At 28.9% G+C, this 19,016-nt stretch overlaps 1 protein-coding gene across 2 annotated transcripts; it reads left to right on the top strand.

The window, feature by feature from the left end:
* The first annotated feature begins 2,597 nt into the window (after positions 1–2,597).
* P5cr (Pyrroline 5-carboyxlate reductase) lies at positions 2,598–18,052 on the top strand. Of its 2 annotated transcripts, XR_010843470.1 has the most exons (9): positions 2,598–2,854; positions 2,927–3,022; positions 3,097–3,245; positions 5,220–5,310; positions 7,094–7,233; positions 9,378–9,471; positions 15,213–15,310; positions 16,585–16,702; positions 17,612–18,052. XR_010843470.1 is itself a non-coding variant. In XM_014422439.2 (8 exons), exons 1-8 carry the CDS (start codon positions 2,779–2,781, stop codon positions 17,676–17,678), a joined length of 831 nt encoding a protein of 276 aa, XP_014277925.1. In that variant the 5' UTR covers positions 2,612–2,778; the 3' UTR covers positions 17,679–18,052. The 2 variants fall into 2 exon arrangements, 1 of the variants encoding a protein (XP_014277925.1); XM_014422439.2 differs by lacking the exon at positions 15,213–15,310 and having other exon boundaries at positions 2,612–2,854.
* Positions 18,053–19,016: the final 964 nt, after the last annotated feature.

Here is a 19,016-nt window from a genome sequence, read left to right as displayed (position 1 = left end):
CTACTAGCCAGCCTATTAAAAAAGGCTATGTGTACAATGTGCCAACTTGCTTCTTATACATTGACCTCAAGTTCTCATTAAAAATATGTGAGGCAATAGTATTCAAACTCAAGAGTTAAAATGATAATGTAAAATGCTATGTTTAGATTTGAATACAGAACACTGGCAAAGTTTTTTCAGAGTTGGTCATAATTTTTGTTGTTATTTGTCTAAAATGAGCCTAATTGTCAATGATTATTATTGTGAACAAAACTAATCACATGTTTTCATGTTAATGATAGGAGATTACTAAAGATAAATTAGATTTGTGAATGTATTGAGAGTTAACTCAGAACTCAAGTAAGCTCACCAAATGATAATTTTTTCATTCTACTCAGAATATTTGGACCTGTAGTGGATAGTTTTGGTGAACAGAAAGCATTGGCAGTTCCATGAAATTACTAATATAGTTGATGCTATTAGAGCATTTAACCAGGACTTCACTGGGAAGATTGCTTTGAGAAAATGGGAGATAAAGGTTCAAAAAGAAAAAAGTCTGATTTACTGTATTGCACTGAGAGAGTCAGCCATCCAAAACTGCAGTGATTAAGCTATTTCCAAACTATGCTTAATTTGTAGTATGCTATATAGCCTGATCACATTTCAGTCTGAAATTTTCCTTTATAAGGGTATATTGGTAGACATTTTATAAATAGGCCAGGGAGTGACAAAAACAACTGTGTCCCAGAAATAATACAGGTAATGTAAGTGTTATAGGGATTAGAATGTTTTCTAAAATTCCAATTATGTTTTATACCAGGTCTTGAAAAAATGCTAGGTAGATTGCAGCCATTTTTTTTTTTTACTGCCAATGAAATTGGTACCATTGACTAGTAAAGTTGCAGTTTCAGCTTTGTGACAGAGCTTGAGAGTGATAAAATAGTCATTATATATTTTATAACTCGATGATCATTAATGATAAGAACCTTGAAGTGAGAAGGAAATTTTGGTCTTTAGGGGAATAAGAACTGAAAAATAAAATCATTTACACTCTTAAGGTCAATCAATTTTGAAAAAGCTCTGCCACTGAAAAAGTGTCAAAATCGGAATAATGTCCTATATAGTAATATATATAACTCTCATTAATATTAATATAAGGAATCTCACACTAACATTTACCAATACAACCATTTCTTTGTTTCATAGAAGTGTCACCTCACCAAGCTCCATATTAGGCTGGGTGAAAGTTGAGATTGATACTTTCTTTTTCTTGAGACAAACTTGATGAGATGAGATGAAGAGTGAATGCAGTTTTATTATAATTGGGTAACAGCAGGTTTTGGAAATAGGATTAGCATTTCACAATTTTTGTTTTGCTTTTCTGTTCTAGGATTTTTTTCATTCTTACCCTGTTTCGTACCATTCGAGAGACAGACCCAACAACCCACCATTAGCTACGGTCTGAGATAGGCAAAAATTAGCTATAGTTAAAACTAATAGCTAAAATTGCCATTGATACGACCATTATTCACGAATGAACCATTGATAAATAAACATCGTATTCATGACAATCTTAGCAATTAGTTTCAACTGTAGTAGCTAATTTTTGCTCTACTCTGGCTACGGTAGACTGAATTTTTTGTTCCCTTCCAACTGAAATACATTCGCAGTTCACGGACGTCCTGGACCCTATTTCATAATAAAGTAAAAACTGATACTATTAATCTTGTAGTTTGTATTTGGTACGATTTCAATGACATATATAATTCTGCCAGATAATTTTTTTACTTTTAAACTCATGTAATATAACTAATAGTCGTCCCCATATTTACTTTACAGCTTGTGTACTTATATTTATGGACTAATATTATTGGATTTCATTATGAAACAGACCCTTAAACTGCGTTTCAGGTTACGCCCGGTACTAAAAGTGACTTCCTTCAGCCAGTATTAACATGAGGCATACAACGCGCAGTGGATGATCGCAGTAAGGAATTTGTTGCCCCAAAGTTATTCACATGGCATGTTCTTGAGGTAGAAAATGAATTCAGATTATAACACCTCGCAATGAAAGAATGACAGTTTCTGCCACAGCTTTTGTTTTATTTTATTGTTTGTATTTACTCAATAAGAAAAGGAGGGAAAAAAGCGCTTGGGAATTTCATCAATAAATAAAAGTCGATTAAAATAAGTTATTGATAAAGATATCAATGAAGTGAAGAAGTAAATTGTTCATTTTTAATACCAGATATTGTATATCGGACCTTTTAATCAATTTTGTCTGGGGACTAAGTAAGAAATTTGAAAATTAGTATAGGATGTTGTTTCTTTGAAAGACAACTTAAAACATGCCAACATACCAGTCAGCCCACCTGAGTTTTTTCTGCTTTTAATTATTGCATAAATCAGCAAGAGTGTTTGCTTCCTAGAGTATGCTTTAATTTTACAGTCCCGTTTTTTTTTTCTTGATAACCAACTACTGATTGTATCTTTAATTTGAACTCACTAATAAGAAACGAGTGAATGTTTGGACATTCGATAAAACATATGAATAACGTAATTTTGAAAACTCGTCATAGTTTACTTGTTTTTTTTTTTTAATTTTATTTAATGAAACGTTTTTAATTTAATATTTTCATCTTAAATGGCGCAGTTACAGTGTTTTTATTTTATGATACTAACTTTTTATTTTTTTACTTACTTCTTATTGGTACAATCGATTATTTGCTGTCAGCGGGGATTAGTTGAGTGGTGTCTTTATCTTGTTAAGAGATTTTGTTTCTATCTCTGAAAATAATAATGTTTTCGGGTATTATAGGATTTATTGGGGCTGGAAACATGGCCCAAGCCATTGCATTCGGCCTCATAGATGCTGGTATAATTAATATTAAGTTGAAATTATTTGTTGAAATGTTGACATTTTTAATTATTTAATTTTATATTCCAGGTGCCATCCCTGGCAAAAATGTTATTGCTTCTGCACCAAGCATGAATAACTTAAAAAAATTTAAAGAAAAAGGTGCAACTGTTACGAATGATAACAGTCAGTATTTTTAAAATAGAGTATCATTAATTTTTTTGTATTTCTACCATAACTGAATTATATTTTCTTTTTAGACCAAGTAATCAATACAGCTGATATTATATTTCTTTCTGTTAAACCCCAATATCTTGATACAGCCATAAATTCATTAAATAACATTCCTCATGAAACGAAATTGTATGTATCTATTTTGGCTGGTATAAGATTAGAGACATTGCAGGAGGTTTGTTTCAAATTATTTATTTTAGTTATATTAACTATTGTTATTAATTATTACCATTAAGTTTTATTTTTAATTGAAAGTCGGTTGATGTAATATATATAAGCAGTTGCTAATTACAGTCTCTTACAGAAAGGTTAGAAACTTTCAACTTGGTTGCCCTTAAACAATTAATTGCATCATAAATTAGATAATTCAATTATATCATAAAGAATAACCAACTTTAGAGGTCATTTATTATCTGTTTTAAGTGGAAGTGTATAGTGTAAAACAGCAATCTGAAGGAATTTAATTCAATATTGTGTATCATTCACTCTCATATTTCTAAGATTTATCATTTACCAAAAAACCATTGGAACCAATAAATCTTTAGTCAAAGTAAATGTTACCAATTCTTATCAATCAGATTTATATCTCATGGACTTGCCTCCACACATCCTAATTTAAAAAATTCCTTCCTCCCTCTCTTTGCAGAAGACATTTTTTTTTTGTTGACACGATTCAACACTGTCAGACAATAATAAATATTTGTGAACTAGGGGTTAAGTTTGCAATCAGAACATTATAAAAGAGGCATGAGAAAGCTGTCCAGCAGCACCTTTTCTTTTGACAATAATAATGTTTATTTTTATTGATGAATCTTTGTTTCATTTTGATGTGTAAGTTCTATGTCATCCTTCAGATAATCTGTAGTCTAGGAAGTCTGGTGAGTCAATTCTTTTTAAAATTTTTTGAGGTTTATTTACTTCCATCATTTTCAATAAATTATTATTTATTTATTCATTAACAATTGTACAACGTGGCCACAGAGAAGTGAAGATGCACAAATGGAGGACATGATTTCCCATATGAAATCATGAGGTTTTTATAGTGCATGAATATGGGACAGTGGTCCCGAAACGTTGTACAATTGTTAATGAATAAATAAATAATAATTTATTGAAAATGATGGAAGTAAATAAACCTCAAAAAATTTTAAAAAGCATCAGTCACATTTATTGTCACTCTATTGCTGTTGCTGTCTACTCTTGATCACATCTTTACCCTGCCTGAGGCAGATCGTTGAGAAGATTAAAAAATAACAGCAGACTACTGCTTGGATGTTTGTTGATTTTAGGGGAACTTATGATGAAATTATACAGAGTAAACTCATATTGGCCTCATGCATGAACTGAGGCTATCGAATAAACTGATTCGATTAGTTAAATGTATTCTTAATTTAATAGTTTAATTTGTTCTGTAATGTTGAGAAGTAGAAGATGTAATTTGTTCTGTAATGTTGAGAAGTAGAAGATGGTGGTCATTGTATTATAATTAGGAATGATTAAGAACTAACTTGAAAATATGATTAAGAACTTGCTCAGTGTCTCGAACACTAAGATACTTAGCTTAAGGTGTGTAAAAACTAAGGAAAGGCAGCTCTGATTTTTGTATGACCTACAATTCAAAAAACTATTCTCTTAACAAAGTGAAGTTGATACTTGATATTTTAGAATCTTGTTGGTATGCCCCACAACCTTCAATCATCTGTTTAAAGATTTTAATATATCTGTTTATATTCATCATAGTTAATACATATCATAATTTTCTTGTTAAAATTTTGTAATATTTAATTAATCTTTAGGATGGAATCAGGTTTCTTTAAATCTTAAAATTAAAATTGTAACCAAAATGTTTATACTTCTCTTCAATTAAAGAAATAGGTGCAGTGACATGATCCTTTCATCACTACGTATGGCATTTTATCTTTTAATATGTAAATCTGCTTTCAAATCTCAAAACTTGTATCCATTTTTCTTCATCATTCTTGTTTTGATTTCGTGCCCCAGTTTTAGTTGATTTTGTTCTTTTTGGCTTCATTCTGGACTTCTAACTATTGTGATATTTGCTTGATTCTTTTATACAAAAATTTCCTTATCTTATTCTAGTTTATAATAATTAATGTTAGTTTCCTTAATATTTTTTTTTTATTTATAGAAATTTCAACTTCAATGCAATTCTAAAAGCTCATATAAGATCATTCGTGTGTTACCAAATACAGCAGTACTAGTCGGAGCAGGTTGTTCAGGTATTTTTATTTATTTATTTTTTTCCTTTTATGAAACTATTAAAAATTTACATAAATAAATACACCAAAGTAAATACTCGGCATTAGACAAATTTTTCCATACTTTGAAACAAATATGATGATGTTTTGCGTCATTTACCTTTCTTCACTGATTATGAACTGAATTGAGGTTGTTAAATTACAATTGTTAGATCAAGAAACTTAATCATTACAACTTTCCTCATTTTAATAATGTCTTTTTTTATCTTGAGAAGTTCAAGGTAAATAAAAATTGTCTGTAACTGCTTTTGCAGTGAAGTTCCGCTTGTTTTGAAGGTCTGAGCCTGAGTTGTCAGGAAAGTTATGGCTTTTCTGAAACTAGCCAATTAATTGTTTTGGAGGTGGGTTCTTTATGTTTTCTAGTCCGAGTTGTCAGAATAGTCACATCTATTCTGAAACAAGCCAATTAAACCTCTTATTTTTAAGGCTTATGAAAAATAAAATAAACACTATTTTACTTTAGTATTATGCTTTATTTTTGGAGCGTGATGGTACAGTGGTAAGGCACTATGCTACTAACTCCGAGGACTCGGATTCGAATCAGGCTGTGGCAGATAATTATTTTCTGTTACATTGTAGCCATGAGTCAACCGTGTGGGTCTGGAGCTCTCCTGAGATCCATTCAGCCTCGTAAAGTAGGTATTCTTAATTGGGGAAAAATGTGGCAGTTGAGCATGATCATGAATAAATCACTGCCTTATATAACTGTTGTTCTAAAAATAGTGCTTCACTACAAAATACTCCTAGAGGCTTACATTTTTATTATTATGCATTATTAATTTAGATTTGTTTGATTCTTTTCAACCATGGCCTAAGTTATATCAGCCGGTTAGTGATCATTTGCTAGTAGTTTGAAATTCCATAGCTTATCTTTTTATTTGTGGTTAGTATAGACCTGTTTACTATCTTCTGTAAGATTTATTTTATTATATGTTAAGATAAAGGATGTTAAATCCATGTTCTGTGTCATAACTCCTTCACAAATGTTGTTTCGGAAGTCTTTCATATGGTCTTTTCAGTTACCATTCCGAATCCTGATTATTACTAGAATTATAATGTGGTTCCAATATAAGTAAATGTTTTCATATTGAGATTAGACAGCCTACCTATTAGGGGTATGTAGGGGGGTTGGTTGAACAAATATTTGCTAGAATTATTTTTGGCATTATCATTATCATATTTTTATTTAACACAAGATTGGCCTGGTGGGCCTTAAATAGTTATTATAACTTTTGATTATATTATCATAAAAATATTAACATGTATCGACTAACGGACCACCATTCTACTTTTTGTAAATAAATGTTTTCTAACCAAAATAAGGAAGTTCATATAAAAGTAATAAGCCTTCCTTTTGAGCACTGAAATTTAAATAAAGGATTAAATCTTATGAAATATTTAGTTTTCTTTTCAAATTTAATAGGAGGGAGTTCGTTATAGTATTAACTAGGGGAACAAAATCTTTCATTATTTTCTGTTATAATATATTGGCATTTCAGGGTTGTGTCTCAATGCTTAAAATTTACTTCTAAAAATCATACAATCAAAGTACATATTCAATGAAATTACCATTGTAATCATGTTATTGTAAACTTTCCTATAAGAAGGTTGGCCATTAGCTCTACTTGTTATGGATTGAATGATTAATGAATTTATCCAGACCATATTCCATTTATTATTACACACAGTCAATTAGTGATCTTCCAGTAAATAAATATATGTGTATAAATTTTTTTATTTTTAGTAATGGCTGCTAATGCAAGTACCCCTGAAGAAGACGTTTCGTTAGTCAAATCACTTATGTCTGTCGGAGGTACATGTGAGCTAATTCCTGAAAATCTGATTAATTCATGTAGTGCTGTCTGTGGATCAGGACCTGCTTTTGTAAGTCGTGATATAAATTCTAATTTGGAATCAAATAATTATATTAAATCAGTTGTGTTCAAAAAAGTTACATCTCATAATTCGAAAATTCCTGTTGATGAAAAGTCTTCTAGCCAAGAAGTTTTGAATTATTGTTATAGGGTAAAGAAATTGTCATCTTCAGAGTTCGAAGGTTCTGATCATAGTTCAGCTGATGATTCTGAGGTTGAATCTATAAGTGAAAATGGTATTTTGAGAAAAAATAAATTTGTTAAGTTTGAAGACAGAACAGTTAGTTGTGATAATAAAGGAATACATAGATTTAATTACTTAAAAGATCATCATCTAAAGGATTATGGAGGTTTTGATTTACGCCAGAAAATTTCTCCTCGTGATTGCCATTCTTACGTCAGTAATCATTTTCATAATTCAGAAGTCAATAATTGTTCTAGCATATATGAAAATTACATAAATGAAAGCAATTGTCACTCTCTCAGAGATCATTCTAGGATACATAGAGTTCGTTTCCCAAGATATTTTAGTCTAAGAGATGATTATATTTGGGATAGGAAAATGGCTTACAATAATAGGCGCAGGTACCTTTCTGATTACTATCTTGGAAGGAGGAGATTGGTTCCACAGTTTAGGAGAAATTACTTTGTTAGAAGGAGGCCTAGTATTTATCATTCTTCTTATAATGAATACTATAGGAAGCTTTATAGTAAAGAGAGTGTTTATGGATGTGACCCATTTCCTCGTTGGAATATCGGTTATGGCTATGGTAATCCAGCAAGTTATTACAGTCAAAATTATTCCTTTGAATTGGTTGGAAAAAGAAAGATTAGTGATATAGACTACATTTATAGTCAGCCCTTTGTGAAAAGGAGTCGTCATAACCCTGCTTTTCATCCTCTTCAGGTTGTTATCATGCGGTTCAATCAGCAAGATTACATATCCCAAAACATGGCGGCCAAAATCCGTCTTACGCTTATTCTAATGATCAAATCTACTTTCAATTCAGGATTTTCACCCAAATTTGAATCTACTAATCTTTTACGGAATGGTCATTTTTTGGTATCCTGCTCTGACGAACAGACTGTTGACTGGCTCTTAAAACAACATTTAATGGAGGAAGATGGTACTCCATTTGTAATGATGAAGCTTGTTGATCTTCCCTCAATGCAGGTTGTTGATACCTTTGTGACATATAACAGACAGCCTGTAAGGCAAGTCCTTGAATGTCTGAGATGTCAGAACCCTAGCCTCTGCACTGACAAATGGCTATTGTGCAAGAGATCAGTTTATAGATCAGGACAGTTCCTCAGGTTTTTTATTGATAAGGGTTCATTTAAATTTTTAGACATGCTCAAATGGAAGCCCTATTTCCAACTGTATCGCTTAAGATTTCATAAAATTAATATTCAAGAAGAAGAAATTTGTGTTTTATGTAAATTGTTCTCAACATATTGTAGTCTGTGTACTATTCAATCTTAAATTTGTATTTTTATCATATGTGCTAAGAGAATATATATTTTTTTTTTTCGATTTTTAAAAGTAAGTTTTTGTACTTTTTTATTTTATTTTTGGAGGTATTTTTTATTATTATTTTTAAAATTTATTTGGTTGATATTCAGCTATTATTACTTATCAAACTTTATTTTTTGTGTTTATATTAAGAATTCTAAGATTTTGTTTTATTTGCCTGTTTATAATTTTATGTAGGATTTCTGTTTAGCTAAAAAAGAAAATTGTATCTATTTTTATTGATCATTCAATTTAGTTTATGTTGATAAGTTTGTATTTTTTTTTTTTAATGATTTATAATTGAATTTTAATACTTTGGATTTTTTAGTTTGGACCCCGTAATGTTTTAATATTTATATAAAGAAAGAGAAATGATTATTTTTATACTTTGGTATTGTATTTCAACAGTTCATTTTAAAAGTTATTAAAGTGTTTCTTGTATCAGTTTGTTTATTTATTCTTTAATAATATTTAATTATTATTTTTTGAAACCGTGTTTTTTTAAATAAATTAATATTTTGAAAGCTCTCATGAGTAAAATATTTTTACTGTAAACATAAATAAGAAAATAAACAAAGGTAATGGGAAAAAATTAAATTCTTAACTGAATGATTGATGATTTAATTTTATTGAGTTTATAGATTTTCATGGCAATTGAAGCACTCGCCGATGGTGCAGTTCTTCGGGGCGTTCCTAGAGATTTAGCCCTGAAGCTCGCAGCTAAAGCTGTGGAAGGTATGTTTTCAACTAGGTCTTTAGCTGTATTTCTTGCTAGGAATTATTTTTCGCTTATAACAAACCTGCATGTCTCCTTAGTGCACTACTAACTAGTAAACGTACAAAAGTGTCACTTGCTGATTCTTACAAAACTGTGGAGTTTTAGAACTACGAAAAACCCTTAAAATACTTTTTTGCTATTTTATGAACAAATTTGATGGGCTAAAGTTTTTTCTAAAGTTCTGAGACTTGACCTCATGTCAGAAGTGAAAACTTTGAAAAAAAAAAATTGGTGTAAATTGACCATGGATAAGTCTTAGTATTGTAGCAAATAATAAAAATCTGTATATATTGACACTATATCAAATTAATAGTTTTAAATTCAGTATTTTTTTGAAACGAGATTTAGTTTCAAGGACCCTTTAATTAATTTTCTTTAGTTTTAAACCATTTTAAATTTTTTGTATTATCTATTCTTTGCCTGTTAGGTATAGTGCATTTTTCAACTGTCATTGATAATGTTTGTTAAAAATAAAAAGTTTCAATAATTTTTCATAGTTCTACAACTAACCTTTCATTAAATATAGCTCTTCCGTAGATTTTCTTGTGAGTTTAGGATCGTATTGTTTCATATTTTATTGATAGCATTCACCTTACTATATTGTGTTAAATTTGTTAAAATCTGTCCTCTCTGTTTTTTCTTTTTGAATCTTGTACTGTTAAATTTCTTCTGACTGAACTTTCCTCTTAAATAGTTTTATTTCCTTCAGCTCAAATATCTTGCACGTTATCTACTTTTTACTACTTTTGGTTAAAAACTCTGTTAAGTAAAAGAGAGCACAAAAATATTGAAAATGATAGAAATATAATAATTAATATCTTTTTATATTATTTCTCTAGGGTATATCTTTGTTGGCTAGCCATATCCTCCATACAGCCTTATCAAACCTAATGATAAAGCCATCATTTAGAAAATTACCTTCACCTCTGATGGTAAACAAGCATTATTACTGGAAACCCATATTTTCGTGCAATTGTATCTGTTATTCCTTAGGTTCAATTTCTACCAACCCTCGACAAGAATTCGAATCATGGAAAAGACATTCAAATAAAACCAATTTTATTTTTCACAAAACTGCTTGTTTTGGGGTTTACCCACAACTTTGCACGTTTTGATTTTTTCCTGCATAAAATTCCACGTTTTACTCTTTTTGGCCTATATTTTTATTTTTGTCACATGACATTTCATACTTGATCTAAATTTCTCATATTATACTCATCAATGTAAATTATTTAATTTATTGTTTAGAATTCACCAATTTGAGGTAAATCAATACATTGATTAACATATGAAGAGTCAACATATGGATATACCTTTAAATTTTTAAAAGTTTTCTGCATCTAGTTAGTTTTTTGTTAATGATATGTTCGTATTTGAATAAATTATTAAATAGTTAAGCAGAAAAACATGTTGGGTAATATTTAAAAGGGAATTTTGCTTGATGTCTCCATTACAGACCAGATGTCTCCTTTATTTTGATTTTTTATTATTTTTCAAAGTTCTAAAATTGTGTTGTAGATTTCTTTTGAGTTATGGGAAATCACAGCTTATTTATATTATTAAATAGTTATCTGTACAATAAACATATATAAATTTAACGAAAATGGAAGAAATGAAACATTGAATGCCAGGTAAGTACAATAAGAATTGGCTCTATTTTTTTAAAAAATATGTATACAGTATAACCTCGCTAATCTGACTTCCGCCAGTCTGACTGGGGAATTCAACCCTCATCACTGTAACCTCTGGAACATCCATCTAGCCGTTCACAATAAATATTTCTCGCAGTATTATATCAGAAATAAAATAACCAAATTTAAAAAATTAATTTTTTACTTTCTTTAAAGGTTACATTAATATGTTTATCAAGTATTATGAATATATAAATAAACTTTTTAATATGACAAATTATATATTTTATTTATTGATGTACTAATGTCAATTATTTTCTAATAAACTTCATCAACTTGTTTGATAGTAAATTTACGTATTATTTTGAATACAATTTATATAGAGAAGGGGCATTTAAATAATAATAACTTTTTAATATTCAAAACACTTATTTTTTTTGTCCATGGTTAGTCCAACCTTTTAACCATTTTGACATATACCTAGTCCCATCTTGATTAAGTTATCTAGGTAAAGTAGGTTTCTTGGATTTTTAAAATAAAAATATTGTTTTTTCACATTGTGGTGCAAGAGACCTTAAGTATTGACATTTACTCAGGAATTGCACTTGGACTGGTTAGATTGAATTTATTGACTTTAATCTCCTCCAAACTTACCAAATTTAACTCAGTTGTTACCATCTGTTCAATCGTAGGAAAATCATTTGAATAAGAAACAGGTTAGTGTGTGTGAATTAAGAGCTCACTTCTGTTTTCTCATTCGTAGATTTCAAAATTACTTAGCTATTTATCTTCATCATTTTGAAACAGATTCAGTTCAAATAGATGAAAGATGTAACCCCCCAGCATGCACATCCCAATTAATAGCCACGAGGTCAATTGAAAAGATACTATAACTTTTTTAGAGATAAATTTACCAGATATTTTAATAAGACTAGTTCAGTACTTTGGCAAGGTTCAATGATTGTATACTTAATGATAATCTAAATAAATTTAACTATGTATAATTTTTTTGTGTTCTATTAAAAGTTAAATAATGTGTTATTAAAAACTTTTATTTATTAATTATTATAATCTACTAAGTTATAATTCACTATAGAAAAATGTAGTCATATGCTGTGTAGGAACCAGCATGAAAGACTTTTTTATAGAGTGAAATTTTTCAGTAATTGTAGGACTAATTGCAGCCACTGTCATAGTATAAACTATATAATAGTTACTGTCATGATAGTTTTCCCTGTTACACTAGGCCTGGCATGATAGTTGATAGTACATGTAATGGTAGTGAAGCTACTGTCATGCTAACTATCACATGTATACATACACCTCGACAGTGAACTGTCACACCATATCTACCTTATAGCTAGATATTTTACATATTATTAGACATTATTTTTTTAATAATGTCATTGTTTAGCAAAATAATAAGTGAAAAATGAAACCATGAAACTCTTACAAGATTTTTGACAACTTTTGATTTTGTGTTAAAATATTTAACAAAAATTATCTTCCATAACAAAAAATAATTTATAGTTGTATATATTTTTTTAAAAAATTGATCTTTTTCCCATATTCTCAATACCGTCCTTAGATTTCTGCAAGCACATCTCATCTTTCAGAAACCCTGTTTATAGCATGTCTGGATGTTTTCTCATCATTTGTTGGTTTTTGAAGTTGATATATGGCTATTATGATAGGATAATAGTTAAATGTGATGTTTTAATTCTTTCCATAAATTAATTATTAAGTAATTAATTGGGTTTAATTAGTGATTTAATCAATTAATTAAATTGATAGTTAATGTTTACTTATAAATCCAATTATTTCCCTCCTATTTTTTACTTTTTTAAATTTTATTAATTGTTAAAAATTTGCCCAGTTATGTCAGAATACACCTTGATAGGCAATGATTTGATCAGTCTGTGTGTATGTGACTATTATTAAATTTTAATCTTATATTACTGTCTTAATAAGAGAAAACAAAAAATAAAATAAATGTGGTTGAAGTTGAAAAATATCTTCATTGCTATCTGGAAGTTCAAATTGCCTGAGTTTTTGATAAAAGTGACTTTATAATAGCCAATTAATTTAGATTTACAGGTTTTATTTTCACCATAAGGATATTATGTATCTGCTAAAATAATGGTTTTTGGATCAAATTATTTAGTTTAATCATCTTAGCTTTCTGCATTTCTAACTGCAGTTATGAAGTATAACATTTCCAGCCTGCTAGCAGCTTCTATCAAGGTAACTAACTAATCAGTAATTAATCTTGTTGGTATGGATCTTTTGCATTATTTTTACCTTTCTGCTTTCATTCTTATAGAGTAGTTGGTTAGTACTTATTAATTATTTGTCTTTTGTAATTTAAGCTTATGAGTCAATTGCAAGCTGCTTGGGAATTCCAAATGTATGATACAATTTTGATATTGATTGAAATTGTTAGTGAACAAAAGTTCCTTTTACAATTCTGTATTAGTTTTATTACTATCATGTAATCATTACCTGCCTGTGTTTAATTTGGTTCTGGTAAAGGTGGCACATGATTCAATAATGCTGTATACTTTTTTAAAGTTGGCAAAGGTAGTGCATACTACAGAAATGAATGTGGATCAGAAGTCCTAGTACTTGCTTGTAGGGCTTGAAACTGATTATGTGTTCAAGAACTAGTGGAAATGTGTTAATTTGAATATCAAAGTTTGAATCACTTCACTTATCTAGAATCAGTCATATGTTTTGGAAATAAGATATCCCTGGAGACAAATTGTGAAGGCTAACAGGTGAGAAGTTTGGCCATAGGGTTATTTGGTGAAGACTTACTTGGTCTGTAGTGCCAAAGAGTTAGTTTACTGATTTTCTATTTGGAAAATTTGTATTTATTTTTGGGAATTTGATTTTTTTTTTTTGTATATTTTATGACATATTGTGTGGGTTTTTACTGCTTTAAAATATGGGCTCTGGTAATAAAACTGATTAAGAATAATAAAAGGAACAATCCAGAATAATAAATAATTCACTTATAGCTCACAGACAATTAGGTAACTTCCAAAAAAAAACTACAAACTAACAAATTAATTTATTAATCTTTATAACACTTAATAATTAAGTGCTTTTGTTTTTATTATTTATTAATAACAGCTTGATTAATTGCAGTGCAGTTTGATTATCATCAAATCTAAAATAATAGTCATAATGTGAGAAGATGGTTGGGGGTGCGGTCAGTAAAAAACAAACAATTTGTGAGAACTTATTTAATTGTACCTAACATTTCGGCCAGAGTTTCTAGCCTTCATTTGGGCTAAGAACAAAAAGCAAGATAGCAACCAATGAATACAAAAAAAATAAAAAGAGAAATTATAAATAGAATGACACAAGTAAATAATTATACAGAATGAAAATTAGTATAAATAAAGTGATGAAAAAAGTGGAAAATAAAACGTTTAATTAAATATGTCAGTAGAATAAAATAATCGAGGAAAGAAAATTTTAGAATTATATAATGCAAAGAAACGTAGAAATATGAATATATTAATTTAATAATAATTAAAAATGAAAGTTATGGAAAGAAAAAAAAAATCAGTAATAAAAAAAATTAATAAATAAAAGAAATTATGTAACTGATGAAATATGTAATTATATTAACGTTTCAGCCAGAGTTTCTTAAATAAGTAACTCTCAACTTGTTTGTGTTTTTTACTGACCGCACCCCCAACCATCTTCTCATCACATAAAATAATAGTCCTTTGTTGTAAATGGTTCACTAATGCAGTAATGGGGTCACTAATGTAAATGGAGATTAATTTAATTAGAACAATAGCTCGTACCTATGGTATTTATAGGCTCAAGAGAAGTAAGTTTTGGTATTTAACAAAAAGTTTATAGTTCTGCAGTAGATAAGGTATTAAAATCAATTTTATTTGAGCCAGCATTTCATAAATTTAATTCCAAGTTTCATCGGACAACCATTTAATTATTTTAATTTTTAGAATTGTCTTTGTAATTGCTGTTTTAAAAATTGTAATAATTAATTTTAATCTGGTATTAATAATAATTATTATTAAACATTACAGCCTATACAGTGAAACTTCCCTGTAATGAATACCTTACGAGGAATCATAATTTGCCCATTAGATGGAAAAGACTTATTTTTGAGGACAAAGTTACTGTGGTATGATTATATATATTAAATAATCCAAAACACAAAAAATTTAACTTCACTTAGGCACTTAGATTAACTTTTTTATAAATAAATAACTAAAAAAATAATAAATTAAATAACTAGAATTTTCCAATTTAGAATCTTGCAGAATATACGGGTACACTACTCTTTATGTACATTGGCAATAATTAATGAGGTTTTGATAATTGACCGTAGATTATTAAGTGGAGAAGATGGTTAGGGAGGGGGATGCAGTCAGCAAATAAACAAACAATTATTTATATGTGCTGACGTTTTTCGACCTGAATTTCAGGTCTTCATCAGGGCTAAAAAAACAAAAAGAGATAACCATCATTCAGAGAAACATAAAAATTTAAATAAATAAACTAAAAAATTTGGAAATATATATAACAATGAATTGAAAATAAAATATTTGATTAATAATCATGGAAGTATTAGATTGATAACAATGAAAGATGAAATATATTATATAGGTAAGAAGATGTGTATAAGATAGGATCTGGAAGTAGTGTCTAAAAAACTGAAAAACAATTTTAATTAACTATATGGATACATACACTACAACAATGTAGTTTTAATTTTTTTTACAAAAATTAATGATTCACAAATTTAATTCTTGATTTTATACATTTACATACATATTTTATGACTTGTCCATAAATAAAGAAAAGCTCTGATGAGGAATAGAATTGATGCCTTTGTCTGGAGTGGAGGGGTTCGAATGCATTTGGTTTGTACGTTGTTGACTGGAATCTTAATAAAATTGTCTGTTAATAGAGAACTCAACTATAGAGGGGTGTCTGTTAAGAGAAGTCCGCTATAGAGGGGTATCTGTTGAGAGAGAATTCCGCTATTGATAGGTGTCTGTTAAGAGATGTCTGCTATAGAGGGGTATCTGTTAAGAGAAGTTTCACTGTATGTTGCATAACTTCATTTATAGCTAAATGGGCATTTATATTAACAGTTTTATTTATTATTCTACAACCAGCAAATAATATTTTGTTTTTTAAATACCATCTAATTAAATATTTAGAGTAAATAGTCTTATTCTAGATATAAAATCAATGGCTGATATTTTTAAAATCTGTCATATATTGTAAAAAGCCTTTTTTGTTTGTTGATTATCTTATTTTAATTGATGAAGTGTTGGTTTCTATTTTGAAGAATATTTACTTCTTTTAATTAAAACTCTTTACTATAATTTAGTTAAATGAACTAGTAAATATGTAGATTAATTAATTGTATACACCATTCATTTTTAGGAGCTGGAAAACTTGTATTATCAACAGAAAAACACCCTGGGAAATTGAAAGATGAAGTTTGTTCTCCTGGAGGAACAACTATTGTAGGTGTTCACAAATTAGAGGAATCTCGGCTCAGGTATTTAATACCTTTACATTTTGTTACAAACTACTGAATTATTTGATGAACTTGATTCTAAATCTTGTTTTGTTTTATTTTCTTAATTATCTAAGGTAGAGGACAGAAAAGTACAATTTCATTTTTCACTTGATATATTTGACTTTATTTAAACTGATCAAAGTGATTTGATTAAAAGGCTGAATTCAACAATCCATTATTTGAATAATAGTTTCATCTGTGAATAAATTTGTCATCTATTATTTAAATTAACTTAAAAGTTATTCTTTGTTTATTTTATGTTTTAAACATCTAATTAAATAAATAAGAATTTATGAAAAAAAAAAAAAATATGAAATAATTTTTTTAAACTAATGAACTAAAAAGAAAAAGAAAAAAAATTTTTCCAGACTAGGTCAAGTTCAAAATAACATGTTTTTTTATAAATAGTGCCACATCTAACAATTTTTTATTCATTTATTTTGTGTTTGACCTTTGTAGATAGAATAGTATTAGTATTAGTATTTGGTCGGAAGAACTAGTCGGGCGAGTGGGCCTAGTTGTCCTTTTTGCTAACCCCTGGCAGCTACCAGAGTTGCCACATTTTGACAACACTACTAGCTACGGGGCAGTCGTGGAAGATCTCAGTAGAGAATGTAAACACAGTCTATGGTACTATCTTTGGAATATGTCCAATTAAAAATAGCATCAATACTTTTTTAAATTTATAATATTATTTAAACTATATACCGATTTATTTTTCTGAAAATAGTTGTATTTGCCATTTTTATAGAACACTGCTGATCTTTAGTGATAATATTTCTTCTAGAATTTATTAGGCATTTATTCCCATAACATTTTTGCAGCGTGGTTGCCCTATACCATTTGTTTTTTCTATATTTTCTTAGCCCTAATCAATTTTGCTTTCAGGTTCGGTTTGATGGATGCGGTTCGAGCAACTGCTGAACGAGCAGACCAATTGAGTTTAATGAAGTGAAATTCAGAAAGTTATAACTAGAAAACCATGTCTTCCTAATCGCCAATGTAATGAAAAATTAGATTTTTTTGTTCACATTTTAAAATAATGAAATTATTTTTTGATGTTAAGTAACCATCTAATTACTTTAAAATGTTGGACAAATAAATCATCTAGATAGGGTTGTAGAAATACTTGTGAATGTAACTTATTATTAATTTGTTCACAATATATATATGTGATAGATTGTTGATCTGTTTACAAGATATATGTGATAGATTTGTAATCTGTTTACAAGATAGATGTGATATATACTTTAATTATGTATTTATTTGGGAAATATAATTGTTATTGTTGTTTTATGTTTAAAAAAAAATATACTTCTCTACTTTTCAGTTGTGTGACCGTTTTTGTTGTATTTTCACTATATGAACTGTACCTTATGTGTCTGTAACAACTTACTGACTAATTGATCACTTAATCTCAAAAACAACAAAGAATATTAAGTTGAAATTATTAATGGTGGTGCTTCCCTTACCTAATCCATGATTCTAAACATCACACCTTTTCCTCTATCTTCATAAATGGCTGAGATAAGGAAATAAGATGCCTTCAATTGGTTGTCATTTTGATATAAAATGGCTGATGGTAATGTTGTTTCGATGATGATTCTGTGGTGACCTTAGACTATAGGGCCTAACCTACAAAAAATCCCACTTGTCTCTAGGAAAAGCTTTCTTTATTTCTGATTTTTAGGCTTTAGTATGATAGTAAAATACTTTATATTCTGTCTCTATTTTGATAAATGGCCAAGGTATGGTTTATTTGAACAGCTTCCATTTTGAAATTAAATGACAGATGATAATAATTTTAATTGCTCAATGCATCTAGGCGGTACATGCAAGAATGAAATAAGGCACTGACTTATATTGTTTAAGCAATTTTTACAGGGCAGTGTTGTATAAGGAAGAAATTACATGGTTTTTACCTTGAAGGAAGTAGGATGGTGAGGGTAGGCGGAGTATCATGAAAACTACTATTCCTATGAAGAATATATTATACACTACTTTATAGCACATTAACATTAAATTAGCTTTAATTCGAGTGCTGACAGACATCTGTTCGTGTAATGGTCATGAGATGAAATTTTCTAATAAAATTCTTACGAAGATTAACACTTCTTTATAGAACATTATTACACATAAACATTATACATTATTAACTCATAAACTTCTTTATAGCACATTAAACTGTCTTTAATTTGAGTTAATATAGTTATCTACATCTAATGATTCCTGGGATATAAAATTCCCAAAATAAATTCACTAACTACTGATTTTTCACTACATTTTTTATGAA

Source organism: Halyomorpha halys, unplaced genomic scaffold (genome assembly GCF_000696795.3).
Source record: "Halyomorpha halys isolate HHAL.00 unplaced genomic scaffold, Hhal_1.1 Scaffold373.1, whole genome shotgun sequence".
NCBI lineage: Eukaryota > Metazoa > Arthropoda > Insecta > Hemiptera > Pentatomidae > Halyomorpha > Halyomorpha halys.
Note: the sequence above shows the minus strand (reverse complement) of the source record. Positions and strands in the feature narration are given on the sequence as shown.